The 21,037-nt window shown below is 36.8% G+C and overlaps 1 protein-coding gene across 2 annotated transcripts in view; it reads left to right on the forward strand.

The window, feature by feature from the left end:
• NALCN (sodium leak channel, non-selective) overlaps positions 1-21,037 on the forward strand; it is a 224,888-nt gene that overhangs the window by 116,829 nt on the left and 87,022 nt on the right. For both annotated transcript variants that reach the window (XM_035557055.2, XM_035557056.2), the window contains 3 exons: positions 7,583-7,750; positions 12,508-12,699; positions 19,652-19,789. In XM_035557055.2, the coding sequence (XP_035412948.1) occupies positions 7,583-7,750; positions 12,508-12,699; positions 19,652-19,789 (498 nt within the window). The remainder of the gene's footprint in view (positions 1-7,582; positions 7,751-12,507; positions 12,700-19,651; positions 19,790-21,037) is intronic.

Consider the following 21,037-nt stretch of genomic DNA (forward strand, 5'->3'; position numbering starts at 1 on the left):
CTATTTTACAACCTTTTGAAAGGTAATTTCCTCAAACAAAATGTCAGTGGTAATGAGCTGAGGCTTAAGTATAACATTTGCAGGCAATGCATGGCTGCTGAGTTGCTATCTTTTTCTAGCAGAACTGTAACATTCATAAGAATTTAACTTTAAAAAATGGCAAAACTCTGTCTTTAAATATTGTATTTCTTTCTAAATCATCTTTATTTGACATATATGGGTCTTCAAGATGGTCCTTGAGCATAGCCAGAATAGTGTTGCGAGTAGCCTGGCTTCAGTAACCTCAAGAGCACATTGCAAAGAAACATTTATTCAGTCTTAAATTTAGCGAAGGAGAAGGATGTGCTCCTGAACCAGTGAAGCAGAGGAAAACAGTTTCTTTTTATGTGGCATTCTGGCTGAGAGCCTGCTTGACTGTTTAGTTTGTCAAAGATATTGCTGTAGAGCACATGCTAAAGTGCCTAGAACATTGCTTACATGACTTTTTAGTTTTTTAGTTTAGTTCAGTTATCAAAAAAATAAATAAAAGCTTTGAAGTCTTTGGTAGTAATGTATAGGTATAGCTTCAAATGGATATTTTTTCTGAATCAAGAGTGAAATCAGTACTGTAGGATTCCTTATTAACAATACTTAATTCCAGGAGCACTATGAATTGTCACTTTACCGGAGGATAAAGCCACCACTGCTGAAATTCACTGAGATTGGTTCTCTGAAGATGCTAATCACAGTTGCCTGGACTGTACACGTCTAGCTGTGTGGTTACTGCAGTTCCCCTGACTTCAATAATTACACAGTCCTTCTTTGGAGCCGAAGGGTCCAGTTGAAAAGAAGAAGCCCTGAGAGTAATTTATGGCCTCACTTCCTGAAGGCTGACATTCTTAGACTAGGGCACTTGACAGCATGTTTTGACTTGTGATTCCGCTGCCTCTGGTATTGCCTTCAAGGCTGACAATGACAGTGGCAGAAGAATTGCAAGTCAGGAAGTTTGATGGCTTGTACTCTTGGGGTTTTAAATGTCTGAATAGACTTGTGAGTCACACTGAAGTGCTCAACTTTAAAAACTTAAACCTTGTAGTGCTTAACATTATGGTGGTTAATGCATTTCATTGTTTTAAGGGAAGTTGAGTTGGTACTCATTTTTAAATTTCTGTTAGTTTTAGAATTTGTATGTGATCTCTTAAAGTTCTACAAAGCAGAGACTTCACCAATTCTGAGAAAAAAACATGAAAACAAAGAAAAATTAAAGGTAGCACCAGAGTCCAAAACTTCAAAAGAGTGCAGGTTGCATCAGTGCTGCACCATTCCCTGTTCTATCTCAGGCAACTGAGGATGGCTGTATTTTGTATGAACATTGAGTAAATGTTGGCCTTGACCTAGGAAAAATACCTAAAACAGAAGCTGCATATGCCAGTATACCTGTCTTTGTTACTGGGGTTTGTGTGAAAAGCAAAGATTAATGCATGTGAAATTAACCACTCTGGTTTTGCGTTCTCCTCCTTTCTTTCAAGTGGTAACAGAAGTGGATGACTAAATAGCACCCTAAAATGTCAAACTGAATAGTAATTAGGAGGGATGGATATCTAAGACTACTATGAATGTTTGTTAGTCATCATTGCTGGTTGGCAAATTGTGTGATTGTTTCCTCACTGAAACCTGGGATCACAGCCTTGAAGTATAACACTTGCAACCTTATCCCTTCTCTTAGAAGAGAAACTTACTTTTCGGCATTGCATTAAACCTCCTCGTCTTTCTGGGCATTTGAGTTCCAGCAAAATTATACGCTAGATTGAAATTTCTTTAAAATGGCTGTTAAAGTCAGGGTGTTTGAGCTCCTTAGCCAAGTCCATTCACAGCCAAAGACAGCCCATTTGCCAATATGCACTTTAAAATGTTCAGAAAATATTTAATGTTTATTATAGTATATTCTGATAGTACTTAATAGATTTAATGGATTTTCCTATTATCAAATATGCAAAGTGTTTTGAAAGGAAGGGATCTATTCAAAAAACCTTTAAATCTACATAGTTTTAAGAAATCCGGTAAACTTTGTCACTGTTAAACTGAATAAACATCTGTATAAAGTCAGTCCTTTCCCATATCATAGCAATATATCCCATACTGCTGATCAGCAAATGGTAGGAGTCACGTCAGATCTCAAATGTGGAATTCACCCTACATCTCAAAAAAACAAGTTCTGGCTTAGTTACACTATTTAGAACCAGAATTTCAGACAGAAGGTAGCTAAATGGTGGCTCATATTTTCAAATTATAAGCAAGACTAAACAACCTCCTCCCAAAGAACTATGAAACTACTTTGTTCCAGACATTAAACAAATTCTTAAAAAAAGCCCACACATTTAACATACTGAAATTATCTCAACTTTTAGACAGTTGTCATAGAAAGAGTAATTGTGAAATGTATTATCTTTGAAATGTATTATCTTTATTTTGTCTTGAGTTCTGAGCATATTCTAAAAACAACATGAATGTGAAAGAAGATGATCCTGGGAATAAGATGTTGGAATAAAACCAACAAAGTCTGGATTCTCTTATGATAACCCCTGCAGGGTTGACAATATTTTCACTTCATAGAAGTGAAGACAGTGAAACTCATTTTAATCTCCAGGCCGGAATGAATAATTAAATCAGCATTAAAGCCTGAGACCATGAACTTTTCATGGAAGGCATTTTTTCGTTATGCCCAGGATACAGCAAGTGGAGCCTGGATTCTTAACAAAATAACTTAAATTCTATTTATATTCAAAATAGGAAATGCTGCATGTGCTATTTCTATTTTGGCACTGAATATATAGTATAATTATGCTTTTATTAATCAGTGCTAGAAATACTCTCTTCCACATCTATTTGAAGTCTAGGGTTTAGGGTTTTTTTTCAACAGAAATACTTGCCAGGGTTTTATACTTCAAAATGAGTGTATTGTGTAGATTAGTGTACTAAATTTCTGACCTATGAACAATGTCTCATTTTCTTTAAGGATATATTTTTCTGTCTCTGCATAGCTTAGATTGATCAGAATACCGATTTATTAGTGAGGAAGCTGTCAGAAAAATAATTTGCTTACGTTCGATATGTTTACTTTTCTAAAGCTAAATTAGTCTGGAATAGAGAAAGGTATTCTGTTTATCTGTAAGGCATACTGGTTTGATGTCCGTTTGGCTTTTGTTTCTTTTGTTGTTTGTTTTTTAACCTGTGATGCATTCACTACAGAACCTATGAAAATCAAATAACAACCCCCTAGTACTTCATGGCAGGTGGTATAAAATGCAGCATCAGAAGAGCTGAAAAGCCTAAAAAATCCTAGGAAAGAAGAGAAACTGATAAGCTGGTTTCATTTCCTACTCAGTTATTGTGAATCTTATTATTCACAGCACAGTGTATACAAATAAATTGTTTTTAAGAGCCTTAAAAAGGCTGCATACTCAAAGAATGCAGACTATTCCACAGTGACTGTGTTGTTTCCTTGGTGAGGGACTGGTTTGAGCAGGATGCACTGCTGTTGCTTTGTATTTTCCATTAAACTGGTCTGGAGAAAGCTTTCCCTTCAGAGACAGCTTACTGGAGCAGCCAACAGCAGTGAGGATTCCCTTTGCTTAAGGAAATGGCCAGACAGGTTAAAGCAAATGCATCCAGCTGGTGCCTTTTCCAGAAGTCATCCTGGAAGCTGCTGGCTTAAGGAGCGGATGTGGTCTAGTGTGGTCTAGAATGGAAGTAGCTCCATTCTCATGGTCACAAGTTGTAGTGGCCTATAAATGCACAACTATGTCCATTTAAACTACACAGACAAGCCAAAGTTAAGTTATTGAGATATTCAGTACCAAGAAAAAAATCCTGCTTTTTTGTTGTTGTTGGAAAGAGAAGACAGTCTCAAAAGAAAACAAGGCAAAGGTGAGGCAAAAAGAGGGTAGAAATGAATTCTAAACCCAGGTTCTGTTTTTTGCATGATTTAGTATACCCAGTAGTAAATGAAAATTGGGGAAGCTTTTCAGCTTGTATACATCAGCAAAGGAAGCAAAGAGAGACTTAACAGGATGAGCCAAGAAAACCATACATTATCTGCAAACTTGGAAAGAGTAGAGCTCCAAACTCGTTTTGGTAGTTGTGACTGAGGGTGTTGACTTAACCTGCTCAATACCTAGACAAAGCAGTGCTGAATGTTTGTCTTTATGCACCTGCCACAGTGTCTTCCATTAACAGAGGTTACACATTAGAAGTCTTACCAGGCACAGGTGAGATTCCTGCAAGTACTGTTTCAAAGGGCCTGAAAAGTGTTGCTGAAGGCAGCATTAACACTATAAAGCTTCCAGGTGGCTGGCTGGGAGGCAGCCCTCAGAGAGCAGTCGGGTAGCTCCTCCATTGCCTCCCTTGCCTTCCACCCTCATTTCATCATTCAGAGCAAGGACAGCCAGGCGTTTTGGCAAAGCAAAGTTTGCAAACTGGTGGAGGGTGGCCGCTCATGTGTTACACCTGGTTTCCTGTGCAGGTCTATTCTGGCTTCTTAGGTGAATCTGCTTTTCCCCTGTCTACAGCAATGGAAGGAGTGATTTCAGCTTTAAAAAATGTCTGTAAAATTGCATTACATTTCACACCTAAGAAAAAGTTCTACTCAGATATTCTCAATCTTCTCCTGTAATTAATTACAAGGAAGGAAAAAAAATACAAGCTCTGTCAGCAGGAAGACAGGTGTATAAATGTAATCAGATGTTATGCAAACCATTTGATACATTTTTAAGTGCTAGTGGTTTGAATTCGTTTGACAAGCATGTAAAATGCAAATGATCCCGCCCACACATTTTTAGAATAAATTAAAATACACTTAACATCATATTTGTTAGTCTTGTCCCTAATGGGAAGGCTATGTACTCTGAAGTATGTATGTGTGTATTTAAATAGTATTGTTATTCCACCTGCTCTGAAACTGAATTCCAGCAGCTTTCTACCCCCCATTCCTAATTTGCCCCCCTTATTCTTTTAAGACTTAATTAGATCTGTTTTACTTTAGAAATGAGCTTTCATTTTAAAAAAATTTGATATAGCATTTTCCTTGTGTTCTAGATAGAAGTTTTCATGTGGAGGAGTAGTTTCTTCAGACTTGGCATATTGTTCTCCTGGAGTTCTTTGAACTATAAGAGCTGAAAAAAATAGGTAGATACATTCGAGAATATGAGCATCCTGTGTACATTAATGTGTGTATATATGAAATCACACAAATATTTATTTGCAATGTTTCTTTCCTAATTTAATGAAAGATTTGGAGGGCTATGAAGCATTTTGCCTTGATTTAATCATTCAGAGGATATTTGAAGCCTGGTAATTGTTTTGCATGCCTTGAGAAAGCCATGTAAGTATAGCTGATAGCACCACCCATAAACAGCTATATGGTCTAGAGGAATTAGCATAGGACATATACTTCAGTGTATAATTTCCATCATTACTCCTTCTTGTGATAGTCCTGTACACATAAAATATGTAAAATTTTAATTAGTTGTCTCAAAGACAACATCTTTCATGTTGATAAATATATTTTTGATGGACTGAAGTGTTTAAATTTTAAATAATGTAAGTACTTAAGGCAGAATCCCAGAGACTGTCACTGTCAGATTCAGGATTCAAATATTAGTTTCTAACTTTGTTACCACCTACCAAATCCAGTAAGCCTCATTGAGATCAGTTAATCTCTCCATTTTTTACCATAACATTCTGTAATAAAAAAAGACTAATAATACTTTAGCTCAAAGAAGGTTTGAGCTGTACTTTGTTAATGTTTGCACAGCACTTGTAAATTATTGTTTGCATATAGATACCACCTAACGTTATTTCAGTGTCTCCTTTATGCCCTGAAATGTGTTAAGGGTCAGAGAGAAAAACTGCTGAGAGAAGGAAAAACATCTTTTCCATACTGAGTTTCTTGGCCGCTGGGAAATGAGGGAGAGAATATCTCAGAGTATATAGAGAGGTAAATGAAGAAAGCAAGTGAGAAAGAAGTGTGTCTAGCCAGGATGGTTTTAGTTAATGAGAGAAGAAAGAGAGTAAGTTTTGAAGATGTAAATCTATACAGAATTGTCTCCCTTTTTTCAAGGTGAATATCATGCATTTCACTGTGTAACTATTTCAGGAAAGGCCTCTGTAAGAACCCCATGGGTTATATGTTTTTTTTCCTCTGTAACTTCCCTCCTTATTCCCTCTGCTCAACTTCTTTAACACCATCTCTTTTTAAAATTGTGAAAATTTGCCAATTCTGGATTGAGCTTGAATTTCCTCTTCTTTGTTTTTGTTTTAATGATTAAGTCCCATCACCCCTTTTTTTAACCTGTTTCAGTTGTTTTATTACTATGGAAGTTTTTGGAAAATTGAAGTAGCAATTTTGATCTTACCAATGTATATAAATATCTTAAGAGACGTTGCCAACATGATGGGGCCAGACTCTTTTCAGTGGTGCCCAGTCATAGGACAAGAAGCAAGGGGCACAAACAGAAACACAGGAAGTTCCATCTGAATATGAGGAAGAACTTTCTGCGCTGTGAAGGTGACAGAGCACTGGAACAGGTTGCCCAGAGAGGCTGTGGAGTCTCATTCTCTGGAGATACTCAAAACCCACCTGGACGTGATTCTCTAGGTGACCCTGCTTGAGCAGGGGGGTTGGACTACATGATCTCCAGAGGTCCCTTCCAACCTCAGCCATTCTAGGATTCTGTAGTTTTCAAACAAGAGACCTTTTAACTTTGGTTTCTTTCTTAGATCGCTTAAAAGTTTTCAGACAGCTTATATGTGTTGCTTCACATTTGGAAAAAAGTCTCTTCAGGTTTTCCTTCTTATACATGTACACAAAGTGAAAAGTTAATTGGATCTATTATTTCATGCCCTCCAAATTGTGACATCTACATGTCTGGGTGTTAGGACTTCAGAAATGTTCACAAAGTGTACATTTTAAGGAATGATATGAGCAAGAAAAAAAATTTTTTAAAAAGACAGAATTTATAAAAAGTCTGATCTGAATTTAACATTAGGGTATTAATCAACAAATTTACAAATTGAGCATATAACTCTTGAAAACTTAGGTGTCAGATTGTACAACTGTTTGTATGAATAAGTCAAGTTTTCAACTATTTGTAAGGGAAGCTGAATAAAGAATTTGACTAGTTTTTTGGTGCAGTAGATGTAATTACTTAAAGGAATAGTAGATACATGATTTGTCACAGTTGATTTTCATTATATTATCTTTTTTTAAAAATATATCATTTTAATAGTTATTTATAAATGTGTATTAATAGAAAGCTTTCAAAATATAACAATTTCTGTAAATTGTTCTGAAAATGTAAAAATTCATTTCAGTTCTATATTATTCATAGTTGACCAATGAACAAACAAGTGCCATGCAATCACAGAATTTTCTTTAAAAATCTATTATTCATTGTTTATTACGTATAGAGAATGATTGTTTTTCCTAATACAATGATGATCTTTATTTTTACCAAACAAAACCTTTATAGATGTTATGACATAGAAAGTTTTAATTGAACTCAGTGTTTTGAACACTTCTCTCTCTTTTTATATATTCGTCTAGGTTGCTTTTACAGTTCTGTTTGATTTAGAAGCTCTCCTGAAGATCTGGTGTTTGGGTTTCACAGGATACATCAGCTCATCTCTTCACAAATTTGAGTTACTACTTGTAATTGGAACCACTCTTCACATTTATCCAGACCTCTATCACTCTCAGTTTACATATTTCCAGGTACAATCAGCTACATTCACATTTTACCTTAAATACCAATTAAAAACATTACCAATCAAAAGGAGTATATATTTCACTCTCATTTACTTCTATTCTTAGATTACTGATGTTCTCACAATATTGACTCCTGTTGAAAATGTCTTTAAAATACCAACTAAGTCTGTTCTTAACTATGTTTCTTGGGTGGATTTACAGAAATAGGATTATTTCTGCCTTTGTCTAGCAGTCCTGCAACTTTCTGTTTTCAGTAACTCCCATTTTATTTTTTTTCAGTAACTCCCATCTTACCTAGGCTGCACTGTTCAGTAGGTTCTGGATTAGTTTATTCTTCGTCCTTCATTCAGCTTTGACCTTGCATACAGCTGTTTACTTTGTCACCTTCCTGTCGAGTCCACCACTGCTTTCCTGTCGAGTCCGCCACTGCTTTCCTGTCTTCCGTCCCTGACACCTCAACAAACTTGCTGTTGCTCTTTCAAATCTTAATGTCTGCAGCAGCCACATCTCTAACCGAGACAAGTCTCCACTCCAGTCATCGTGGGTTTTCTCCAGAACCATCTTAGGGTTTGATTTATAGCTCTCTGACCATTCCTAATTGAGAGGGAAAGTGTGTTGAGGCTCTTCCTACATTTTCACTTTGGAAGAGTAGGGAATAGAGACAATGAAAGATTGATTAATTAGACTTCTGAATTCTTCTTCTGCAAACCAATCCAACCAATTCCCTGTTCAGCCTCATCAGAGTGCTTAGGGTTGCGCCAGTTGTGGGATAAGGTGTTGAGATTCATTATAATGTGCTATATTCTACACTGCTGAAGAAAGTGATTTTCTTTAAAAAAAAATACTTAAGGATGCATATCATGTTTGTCCATTATTCAGCAGTGGATTGTCATGATGCAAGGTTAATAATAAGTAAAGGCAAACAATAAATGGCCTGACAAAATCCTGTTGATATATGTGATGAGCTCCAGTAACACCCAGTAATCAAGTGAGTACACTATGTGGGTGGCACTCTCCCCAGGTGTGGGTTGAAACATAATGGCCTTTTCAGACTTCTCCAAATCCCATCTTGTATTCTTTCTACAAACCTGCTCAAGAAGGATTTCAAAATTTCAAATTGTTTTGCTTTCACCTGGTACCATTTGAAAGCTTTTATATGATTATACCTTTGATTTTGCTGTCCAAACGTGTAAAATTTTGTAATTCAAACGTGGCATGATATGCAAGAAAGGATACAGGAGAATGCCTTTGCACTCCTGTGCAAAAGCACCCAGGAAACCTAACTGGGAGCTCTCAGTTAAATTAGTTAGCCACTTAGTTAACACATTGCTACACAGTTACTAGGGCAGAGCCTGCTCACATTTGCTGATTTCTTTCTAGAATTTTTAAGTATAAATTATGGGCACTTTGGACTAAATACATAATATTATCACTAAATCATAGGACTGAAAGAATAATTAAAATATAGCCAGATGTTGGTAATAAAATAATACAAGAAGTTATTTATTTTTAATGATTTTAAGTAGTTTCCCCTTTTTTGTTGTTTTGTGTTTTTTTTCTAAGTGCTTGCTTTTCTGACAGAAAATTTCAGGATATGATTTTTATCAAAATACATGTGTATAAAAGACATAAATTTTACAAGCAGAAACAGTTGCTATGCTGAACGATTTGGGTTGTCTTTTGCAATCCAAATCCCCAAAGAGGCAGATGACAGTAAGGTTGGAAAATACTTTACCTTTGATGTCAGCGTGTAAAGGAAGTACACACCATATTCTCCAGCAACTAAGCTTCTTGGCAAGCTAGATAACACATTTTCAAATCAACCAAGGTCAAAAAGTCTTTTTCACTTGGATAAATCTTGATGGTAGGCAGAGTTCCAGGCCTTTAGATATTAATAATGACAGGTTAAATGTGTTCCTTGTCAGCCAACAAAACAGGTTACTGAAAACACAAGTCTTATTTGACACATTCCAGGATAGTAAGCAGACATATTATTTTCCTTGTCTAGTCTTCCTTAGCATATATTTCAGTCTGCATTATTCATTGGCCTTCATCATTCGTTACCTTTTGCCAGCACATCATTTGCTCTTCACCACATTGGCTACTGTCCAGCTTCCCACCTGTCTTTCTTACAACATACAACATACTGACAACATACTCGCTGTATGTTCATTCAAAGCACTTTGCAAAGCTGTCTGTGAAAGAAAATGTCTATGAACAAGCAAGGCACCACTCCGTGGCCATTATCTGTAGAACATCTCATCAGCGGAGAAATGGCAGAATTTGCATATTATTGCAGATATCTGGCATAAAAATGCCAGTTTATTAGAGATTTAAACAGAATTTGAACTACACTGGATTGAAGAGAGTATTTGTGTCTGGGAACATATTGCTGAGTCATTTTCTGAATAAATATCACTTTTAGGAAATGCAGCTATTATTTGGGACAGAGCGGTGGTTTCTCTTGTAGTTTTATTTTTGATTCATTTTTCAACATATTTTTACGTTTAATCCAGATAGGGTACCTTCTACATCTTTCAAATTTAATACAGTTTGCCATCCAACTACATGGAATGAATAAATGTTCATTACAGTGTACTTTTGCTAGATTTAATTTGTTGCCTAATGAAAATAAATGAAAAATACAGTATCAATAAGATTAGTGTGTTGCTTAAAGGTCAATTAAAGCTCCCCAAAGGAAGGGAAAAAATAAGGCATTTAGTAAAGTTTATCTAAAGTACGTTTATCTAAAACAAAACTCAGAATACGGACTAGCATGAAATCTTCACTCCACTGGGGTCATTGTTGACACTAGTACTGAAGAACATTTACGCACTAAGTAGATGTGCTAACATTTACACTGCAGGTAGATCTTGTAAGTAAAGACACCACATTTAAATGTTCATAGTACCTAGAATTCTCACTAATGTCTTTGGCTGTCACTGTCTTAGTAACCAGTTTTTTGTACTTAGATTATTTGTAATGTGAATACATTACCAACGTTTTTTAAGTATCTCACCTTATTCTAACGATGTGAAAGTTAAGCTGTCTAGTGTAAGCTCTCTGTCCAGGGCCCTTTTTAAATACTGAAGACAGCAAAGGCTCCCCCATCTCACACTAGGGGTTTGCTATGTTTGAAATAAGTTGCTCTCTGGTGTTAACTTTCCACCTCCACTTTGACAGTAAAGCCTGTTCTGAGCCCTGCCAGACATTACAGCATATTCTGGGTACTCAACAGATAGGTAGGGAGATGAGTTGCATGCAAAATACAAAGGTGTACATTATTAGCAAGCTACAAGGTACATTGAAGTCTTTCTGTGAATAACTGCCATATCCTTCTGTCAATCTTATTTTCTATCCAAAAGCAGCACGGTAATTGTATTTGACTTGCACATAGGGTCAGTCTATAATTGCACTGTAATTCCTACCTTTCAGTTTCAATGTGATTCGTGTGGAAATATGGGCTCTAACTTGGGCTAGAGAATCTTTTTTTTAAGAACTGCCAAATGTCATTTGCCACACAGAGAATCACAGAGTCATAGAATCCTGTCAGTTGTCTCCAGTGACTGCTGTGGTTTGCCACTGCCTCCTGTTGATATTAACATTCATGTCACTGTTTCTGCCACAGTTTTTTGATCTACATGGGAGGATCAGAGTTTTCACCAGCTTTTCCAAGGTAGATTCAGTAGCAAATGGGTCAGGAATTCCATACATGATCACAGTTCTGCTGCCACTACTAACACTGAGAGGTGTAAAATATGTCAAATACATCAGTGGCCCCCAGTGCTGTTTCCTCTGATATTGAGAAATACCACCCAAAATTCCCTTGTTGTTTAGAGTATGAAATAGCAGCATGTGCTTATTACCAAACTTGCTAGGTTATACTGTACGCAATGTCAAGCAATTTCGCCTTGGGTCACTGAAATGGAAAGATGACCTGTGGAAGAAGATTTGGCAGTTTTCATGCAGATATGTAACCTGGAGTAACAAATAACAGAAACGTTTAGGTTAGAAGTGGCCTTTTAGTATCATCTTGTTCAGCCTGCTGCTCTAAGCAGAGCTTTCTTCAAAGACTATTCAGGACCTTGTCCATTTAAAATAAGTCTGATTTTTTAACAGTGATGATAAGCAAGCTTTGGAGCAATTTACCTAGCATTGCAATCAATTCTCAGTTGCTATATCAAGACAGATTATTTTGTCCTCTGCTGGAGACCATTTTTATTATTCTGGAATCCCTCATTACACCCAGATTTACTATCTATGATATGTTTTGCGTATGTTTTTGTTCCCTTTGTAACCCCTAAAAAAGCCCCAGCTGCATTTCTGTGATGACCGTGGGTCATTGGTGAGTTGATTTTAGCACTGTGGCCTTCACTATACTCCTGTGCCTATACTTTCAAGACCTCTGCTGTCATACCGTGCCTGTATACCTTGATGCTGCATTTTATGAAAGGACCATACATAACTTATTCTATGCAAAATTTCAGCTTTTTATTACAATATGTTAGATGCAAAGATATATGGAACAATAAGCATTAACAGCACACAATTTTAAAAGGCTATGCAAAAGACAAAATAGACAAAATAATGACCAGTCACCTGATCATTAGGTAACTGCTGTTACTAGCTAAAACAAAGCCGAAGGCACGTCTAGATAAGTACACAGCCTGACAGGTTCCTTTTGCCTTGAAGTCTCCTGAAAAGTTGTTGGTTAACATAGTAATCAAATAATTAATGCAGTTGTATTTTCTCTTTCTTTACAGGTTCTTAGAGTAGTTCGGCTTATAAAGATTTCTCCTGCTTTGGAGGATTTTGTGTATAAGATATTTGGACCAGGAAAAAAACTTGGGAGTTTGGTTGTATTCACTGCCAGCCTTTTGATTGTAATGTCAGCGATCAGTTTACAGATGTTTTGCTTTGTGGAAGAACTGGATAGATTTACAACCTTTCCACGGGCAAGTATAAGACGCATTGATACTTTGTATTATTATTTTCTTATATATATTATATTAGTTATTACATGACCAGTTTTCCTTTTCTTCTAAGAACCATGGAGCAGGATCAAGTTAGGCAGAGAGAAAATAATTTTATTTTCTGTGTGCAATAGTCTTCCACTGCTCCTTCAGTAGCGAAGTTTCTATTTTGGTTGAGTTTTGTGTTCTGTTTCTGTTGTTCAGGGAATATGGAGAATTTTTATGTGTGGACATGGATGATGATAAAACAAAGCATATGGCTTAACAGTAGTCTAGCATGCTACAAAAAAAAAATCCATCTGCATAGTCATAGATATTATCCACAAAATTTCTATAAAATGTCTTCATGTGATTTATATCTACATATTGTGAAGTGGTTGATCTTGATTTGTATAGGAATGCTTGTTTTACATAGGGTTATAAAACCTGTCTGCATTGACAAAGTAAGTGTTTGTCTTTTGGGTATAAATAGTGGATATTTATGGGCATTACGTTAATTCAGAACAGAACACTGAAAATCAGCGGAAATTGGAGCTAATGTATTTATTGAAGCACACTGTTCTGAATGAAAATACTGCCATTTCTTTAATAATGTATTAGACTGAGCGTACATGGATTGGTTCTAGTCACAATTTATTTGTTTCTATCATTACAGCTTGGTTATTCAATGCATCTATTTTGGTGAAAGTGCATTGGTGGGAACAATTAAACAACAATGAACAAGACAGCCTCAAGGATCATGCATTTAGCAAACAAAATGGCTAGGCAACAATTTGTAATTATCAACCTGGATTTGATTTATGGGATGCTAGCCATCGAATGTAAGACAAAAATTACCTACACACGGGGAATAAAGTAGTGCCATGCTTTCTAGTTTAGAAAATGTGCTTAGAAAAACAGCCAGTAGGATCATAACGAACTCAGTATAATTCATTTTTGAAATGCTGAAGAAAGCAAAAAGAAGATAATATAACCTATGCTTTACTTATGAAATCAGGCCTCTGTCTCTAAAGTGAGTGATATTACCATCGTATTCTAAGTCCAAGTCCAATGCATAACTTCTGATTAAAAAAATCCAGCTGCAGAAGTTTGAAAGTGCCATAGAATTTAGTTTTATTATTAATTTGTTATTTATGCAAAATGGTGATGACAGTCCTGAAGGAATTATTGTAGTATAATTAAAATAAGAGACATTCACAACAACGTGTATTTTAACTAGATTAATTGGTATAAATATCTGAGAAAGATTGATTTGCAGTAAAATGTTGCCAAGATATATCAGGATGTTAGGAAAGTTTTAAATGATTTTGGGTGTTCAATCTGAGGCCAATTAGGATTTAATAAGAACTTTTAGTGTATTGAATTTTAACAGATATATGTATATACTAAAATACATTTGAAGAGTGAGAAAATATTTTCTCCAGTCAATTATACATTTAAAAACAACAAAAAAAAAAAAAAACAGAAAATATCCAAGGTTGTTTTCTATTTTCTGATAGAATTTTCTGAAAAAAAAATGCAAGGCCAGTTACCAATAATAAAGGAGTGTTCCAGTAGTAATGAATTGAAATATTTTCAATAGCTTTTGTATGATAGCCTATAGTAAGAGTGCCTGCTTGTTTTTTAGATATTGTTTATTTGTATACATATTCAGCTAGTCATAAATGATTCAGAAGTCTAATTTACAGTATGTTTTCTTCCTGTAATTTTCTAGTGAAGCAGTTTTTAATAGTTCAATAGAGTCAGTGAAAACTTTGTACTAAAGAAATTTTGACTGACAATGCCCCTCTAAAGTGTGTCTTCCTACTAAAGGCTGGGGGATTACCTCTAATGTTGTCTGCTCTGAATAAAGAGCACAGAATAAGACAAATAATGCAAGACAAGTAAGTAAGACGAGTTTGCAATAAGGCAGTAATAAAATATGCAGCTCTGGGTTTGCCTGGAACATACTCTTTTCATAATGTACAGAAGAAATGCTTGCATTACTATATAATGTAGGAGATAATACGAGGTCTGCATCAGCAGGATTTGTGACAATGAATTTTTAGGGGCTTACCCCCAAATAAGAGTGAACCCCAAATGGCCAGCACTGTTGCTGTGGGCTTCTTTCACTTCTGAATATGCAGAGGACAAGTACGCTAACAAAGTGGTGGCACCAGAGGTTAAATTTGGAGTTTTTACATTGAAGTGCCTTCCACAGTGAGACAGACAAAACGTAAAATCATTTTTGAAGCCGTAAGTGCTTTATAAGAAGGCACAGTATGGGTTTTGGAACAAGGAGACCTCCTCCTTTCACTAATGCCCATAAATTGCATGTTTTCACATAGTTTCCTGACAACAGTCAATAGGCACAAGCTTGGTGTTGCCATGGTTACAAATTTCACTCTTCTTTTGCCCATTGCAACTTTCCAAATGGACTGGCTTTCTCTCTAATACTAAAGTGTAAAAATATAGATGTTTGCTCTCCTGTTTCTAACAGATCTGCCATCTCTATTTTTGCGTGTCTTCTTTGGCTGCACATACTGAGCCAGGAGGGGAAATAAAAAAGAGGGCGGCTGAGTGTTGGGCCCTAAATGAAGAAGAAATGAGAAGGGGAGTTCTGTTCAAAGGCAGCAGCGTAAGATGGCTGCTAAGAAATTTAAGCATTCACTGTATAGACAACAAAATATGTTGTTAGTGTCTCTGACTTCCATGCCCCAGTTTCTCTTGAAGTTTGGGGCCATATATTTGACTACCCCGTGGCTCAGATAAACGATAAGCCAGGAACGCTGCTCTTCTGTTAAATGGGTCAATACAAAATGAAATCCAGGCCCAGCATATCCCAACAGCAACAATCCCACCATCTTCAGTAAAACCAGGACCTAGCCTTGAGCTTGGAGGAAGCTCCATTTGTGGCTTGTTAGTTCAATATAATTTTAAGTTCCCTTAAAAAAGCTAAACCACATAGTCTTAATTCTCTGATGCAGTTACAATCTCGGTGCTGTGGATATGTTTTTGGAGGGCAGCTGCTCTTCTCACAGAGTGTCATGGAGCACTTCTTACTGTGTCAAGAGAAAAAGTTCAACGTGGGTAGATGCAGCGCAAGCATTACACAGCATTGGCGTACATCCTGTTATTTTCATTTGCAGAAGTAATCCCACTGATTGTAGGACAGCTTCCATGAATTAGGGAATTTGGGAACTGATTACCAAATTCCTCAGGGATTTGGCCCATAATTTTTTTTGGACAAAGCAGCAGTTACAAGTCAAGTACATTATAGCTGAAAGTAGTTCTTTGCGTGGCACCACCCCAAAATAGATGGACAGGCTATCAGACCTGGCACTTTTGCCTGTACGTACCACCAAACATTTGCCAGTCTTCCACTAAAAATAAAAAGGTAGTTTGACTTCCATCGTCAAAACAGCTAATTAAGTAATAGGGCATAAATACTCAAAGAAGTTGACAGCCTTTTCTATAACATAAATTAATTCAGAAAGTCACCATTTGCATAAATCTCTAAGTCTCATCTTCACAGATGTTGATTCTGTCAGCTAGATAGTTGCATTTCAAATTCATTTTAAAATAAACAGTGGGAAGAGCACCTTTCAGCTAAAAATAGCTTGCTCTGAAGGAGATTGCCGGGTGCAAAACAAACTCATTGTGCACTGCCGTGTTTTCTTAAAACTAACATTTTGTGGTATACCGGACTTTAACATGATAACTAAATATTTAAATGATATTGAAAGGCCACTTTAAATAGCTACATGCTTTATGGACAGCTGATTTAGATGGAAGATTAATCTTTATAGTGTTAAAAGTGGGCTTTTTCCATTAGTGCCTGTGCTAATATGGGGTCCACAACAGAGAATTGGAGGTATCTTTATACCTGAAGAATTAATTAAAATACATGTTTTTAAAGAGCAAGAAACTGTAATATTTTAATGTGATTCAGAATGAAGGATACTGCACTGGTTCAATTACCCAGTAACCCAGGTGTTTTTAAAGCCAGCAGTGGGATGTATTACTTAATGTAGTATCCCCCTATCTTATGTTTCGCTAAAGAGCATCACACCCATCAGGTATGGCCACCACTGTCTCCAGAGATGCTCTGAGCACAGTGAAACAGCAAATGCCTCTTTTAGCTTTATCTGCAGTTCGTAACAGGAGGCTGAGAACCAGTGCTGTGCACTGATGGGGTCATTGTCTTCTTGTCCTTAAGGACCACTGGCTGATATAAAGGAGTCTGAATGTCCCGTTTGTTTCAAACATGCTCCCCTGTCTACAGCCTCTCCACAGCCACAGATACCAGATGTCTCCTTCTCCATATGTTTTGCATGGGAGGGACTTGAGGTATTTCACAGAGCTAGATAACACAGGTTGGTATTTTGACAGGGTCAGGGGTTAGTTTTGTGCCTGTTTTTTTGCAGGATTCTCAGCATGATTTTTTGTGAGGAAAAGAATCACTAATAGGATTCTGTCTTGGCACCATGCAAGGAGTCTGCAGTTGTGGCTGGGAGGGGACACGAGTTCAAAGGCGTCGTGCCTGTGGCAGGACCTGGGCACAGGCCTGCAGCACACTGGTTAACACCAAGCCTATGGGCAGGAACATGCAAGTAGAGGGCACTGTGCAAATTCCAGTCTGTATTCGGGCTCTCCTAACACATGACGTAGAAGAGATTTTAGCTGACATAAAGGATGTATAGAAAGGTAATAGTGAACAGTTTTCTCTTCTAGTTTATACTAGCCTTTGTTTTGTGTGTGATCTATGTGTTGAAAGGAAAAGCTGGGACATGACATTTGGTCAAGATATTGCTGACACAGAAATTGCAGTCATAAGCCAAACTTCATCCCCCAGTGTGTGCAATTGCTCACTTGGATGCTTTGATCTATTCCATGTACACCTTAGCTTCCCTTCTTATGAGTGATTTGGACGTGTAGGCCTAATCATCTCTGAAAATTTGGTTAGCGTGATTTAATTCCAAAAAAAACTGTAAAAATAGGTGCCTCACTCAAACTCCATGGTCTTAGCCTGACTGCTTATGAGAATCCATTTCATTGTTTTTCAAGTGAAAAAGTTTGCATCTACATATTTTCAGCTTATTCCACATGCATTTGGGCTTAGGATAAGTTGATATGAAAGGCTCTCCAGATAAAGTTTTTTCATGGGTGTAATGTCTTCAATTTCTAGCACTTTTTTGGTATGTATTATACTTTAGTAAGATCTCAGTTTTGATCTTTGCTCTCTGGAAAGATAGTACCTCTGATGCCAGGCAAAAGCAAAGGAAACTTGTGTGATAGTTTGGCATCATTGAAAGATTTAGTACCCTCAGGATCCACACATCATTCCTACTCTGTATTCAAACTTCTGTGACTAAGGTGGAGCAGTCGTCAGTGCCTTTGTATGATGTACATTTCATGCTCACAGGTTTGTCATATTGAGTTATGGTCTGTGCCATGGTCTATGGATGCCATTAGCTAACCTACCTTGAGCCAGTGACTATGTAAACCTTTGGATCTATGCATTCCACCTTGCCTCCACAGTCAACGAAGAGATGGAGACGGAGGGTGATGCATCTGCTGAAGCAGATGAGCAATGTCGAGCAAGATTTAGTGAATATCCAGATGTAAATGTCTGTAATGATTATGGCTGAATCTGATCATATAAATCCTGCCCCTGACTCAGGTTCTGTTTTTTTCCTGGTGATTCCCAGTTCCATGAGCAATCAATCCTTTGGTAAAATGGAGCTGTCTCAGCTTGACCCAGAGGGCTCATTTTGAGAGTGTGTGTGTCAGGTACCACCTTTGGCCTCATTCTCTCTGAGCCTGTTTCCAAATTCTGACCTGAAAAGATTTTAACACACCTCCAGCAGCTAGGCTGCACAAATGGATAGTGACCACTTGTCTACACTGCAAAAGGATAACAGTTTTGGCATATTACTGGCATCTCACTATCCACCATGGGTTGGGATGTAGCTTGTCTTGTGCTTTACACTGTTTAGTGCTTGCCTTTTGACCTGTGGCTCAAGTGTCCATATGGAGTTTCAAAGGTATGAGGCATGTGGGTTCTAGGGCTCATCTGGATTCATATCCTGTCACCAAAGATAGGAAAACATTTCATTTATTCCTTCTGTTTTTGACATGCACCCCTGGTCTGAAGGAATTTGAAAATGTTACAGAAACAATTGCACAAAGAATGCTACCGTCAAAACTTGGTTATGCATTGGAATGGGTTGCCCAGGGAGGTGGTGGAGTCACTGTCCCTGGGGGTGTTTAAGAAAAGGTTGGATGTGGTGCTTAGGGACACGGTTTAGTGGGTGATATTGGTACTAGGGGGATGGTTGGACCAGATGATCTTGGAGGTCTTTTCCAACCTTAATGATTCTGTGATTCTCTAAAAAGTGTAGGGGAAGGGTATGACTGACTGAAACAGACGGAAGAACTGGGACCTTGTTTTGTATTGCTTAGTCTCATCGGTAGGAAGCCTAAAGTGCTTCTGCTGTTAAGATAACATCAATGTATGATCTCGTTTAACTTTTACATTTTATTGTAGGCATATTTATAGAGAGGCAACCCTGAAGAATGTACATAAACAAAGAATTACAATACGGTGTTGTATTGTAAACAATGAGCTGTGATGCTCAGGTTATCATTCCTATTTTGTTAGCCCACAAGGAAACCAAAAAGGTATTTATATGGGCTAATGGAGGCAAGACTATGCTTATAAGTTGCAGATTACAGTGCAGTCAGAGGTTAAGCTATTTATTTCTGCTTGTGCTCTGAAATAACATTTCACCTGACTTTACACATTGAAATACACTAATTTATTAAGATTTAAAAAAAAAAAAAGAAAAAGGAAATGTTTTGCTCTGTTAAATCAACTTGAGGAATGTGTCTATAAAAACATATTAATATAGTTAATGAATTTTTAATATTTATGTGATTTTTTTTCTTGCAGGCATTCATGTCAATGTTTCAGATTCTCACACAGGAAGGATGGGTAGATGTCATGGATCAGACACTGAATGCTGTAGGACATATGTGGGCACCAGTAGTTGCCATTTATTTTATACTATATCATCTTTTTGCTACACTGGTAAGTTTTGACTTGCAAATGCACTGTGCTTTTCTTTGTTTTGAATTACTCTCATAACTATTCAATGCTTTTCTCATCTAGTTAAAACTAATTGTGATGCTTATTTTCAGCATAGGGGGCTTTCGTTTTAGTTCTTTGATGTAGTAGAATTCACCCTTCAGCCATGTGGCATAAGTGGGGAGCCTTTGTTCTGGTGTGAGTTGTTCTTCCTAAGATTCAAGTCACACTGGTAGACTAATAATATAATTGTTAACTGTCTTGTGCCTTCACAGCTCTGATGATTGCAGACTGAAGCAAGCACTTTTATTTATCATGTTGAAATGGTCTTCTCAATTTCCATTGCGGTTTCTTTGCAGCTATAATTAAAGTCAGAATTGTTAAGCCTTAGGATGCAAACTCCTAACTATAAAGCAGTGCTTTCCTGTTGTCTGATGCAAAATCAATGCATGGAAAATATGTGATATAGTATATCAGGCAATAAAAGGATGAGAATTAATGAAGCAGTTCCTGCATGTGTATGAAAATGGGGATTATATATAAAAAGATGTTTTTTTTGTATGCATTTCAAATGAGATGATTACATTTTTCAGTAGAGAAAATGGTATGGAAAACATGGTTTTGGAAATCCTACATCAATAAGGGCTTGGCACCGTATTTTGAATACCAACACAGAGAAAATACCACAATTGGGGGAATAACCATTTTATCCACTTTTATTTCACTCCTACTTTTGTTCATTTTGTATTTTGCATTCACTGCAGTTTTTGATGCACTTATTCATATTTTCATTTTCTTCGTATTGTTTTTTTGCTCAGTTGCCTACTTAGGTGAGGTGCTAACTGTATTTATACAATCTCCATCAGTTTCCTGTTACATTTTTACTTTATTATGTGTTCCACTTCAGTCATAATGACTGACTGATCAGACTGTAATTGTGGGTGCAGGAGATTTCTTCACATGGGTTTAAATCCTCAATAAGTGGCAGTAAAAGGCATTCAATTCTCTTAGAGCTGCTTAACCAAATTAAAATATAATCTGAGCAAAGGTACATTGTCAGCAGTTACATGGAACTTATACTTTTAAGGAGTATTGGGTCTGGAAAAGCAACTTCTTATGCCAAAGAAATCCTTAAAACTCCATGGGAAGTGGGGAAAAAAAGCAAAAAGGAAGAGGATTTTGGTTATGAATTTTAAAAAAGTTGCTGGTTAGCGAATCTTACTGCTTTTTTTTTCCAGTGTGAACTGGAAT

The sequence above is a fragment of the Cygnus atratus genome, chromosome 1 (genome assembly GCF_013377495.2).
Source record: "Cygnus atratus isolate AKBS03 ecotype Queensland, Australia chromosome 1, CAtr_DNAZoo_HiC_assembly, whole genome shotgun sequence".
In the NCBI taxonomy this organism is placed as follows: Eukaryota; Metazoa; Chordata; class Aves; order Anseriformes; family Anatidae; genus Cygnus; species Cygnus atratus.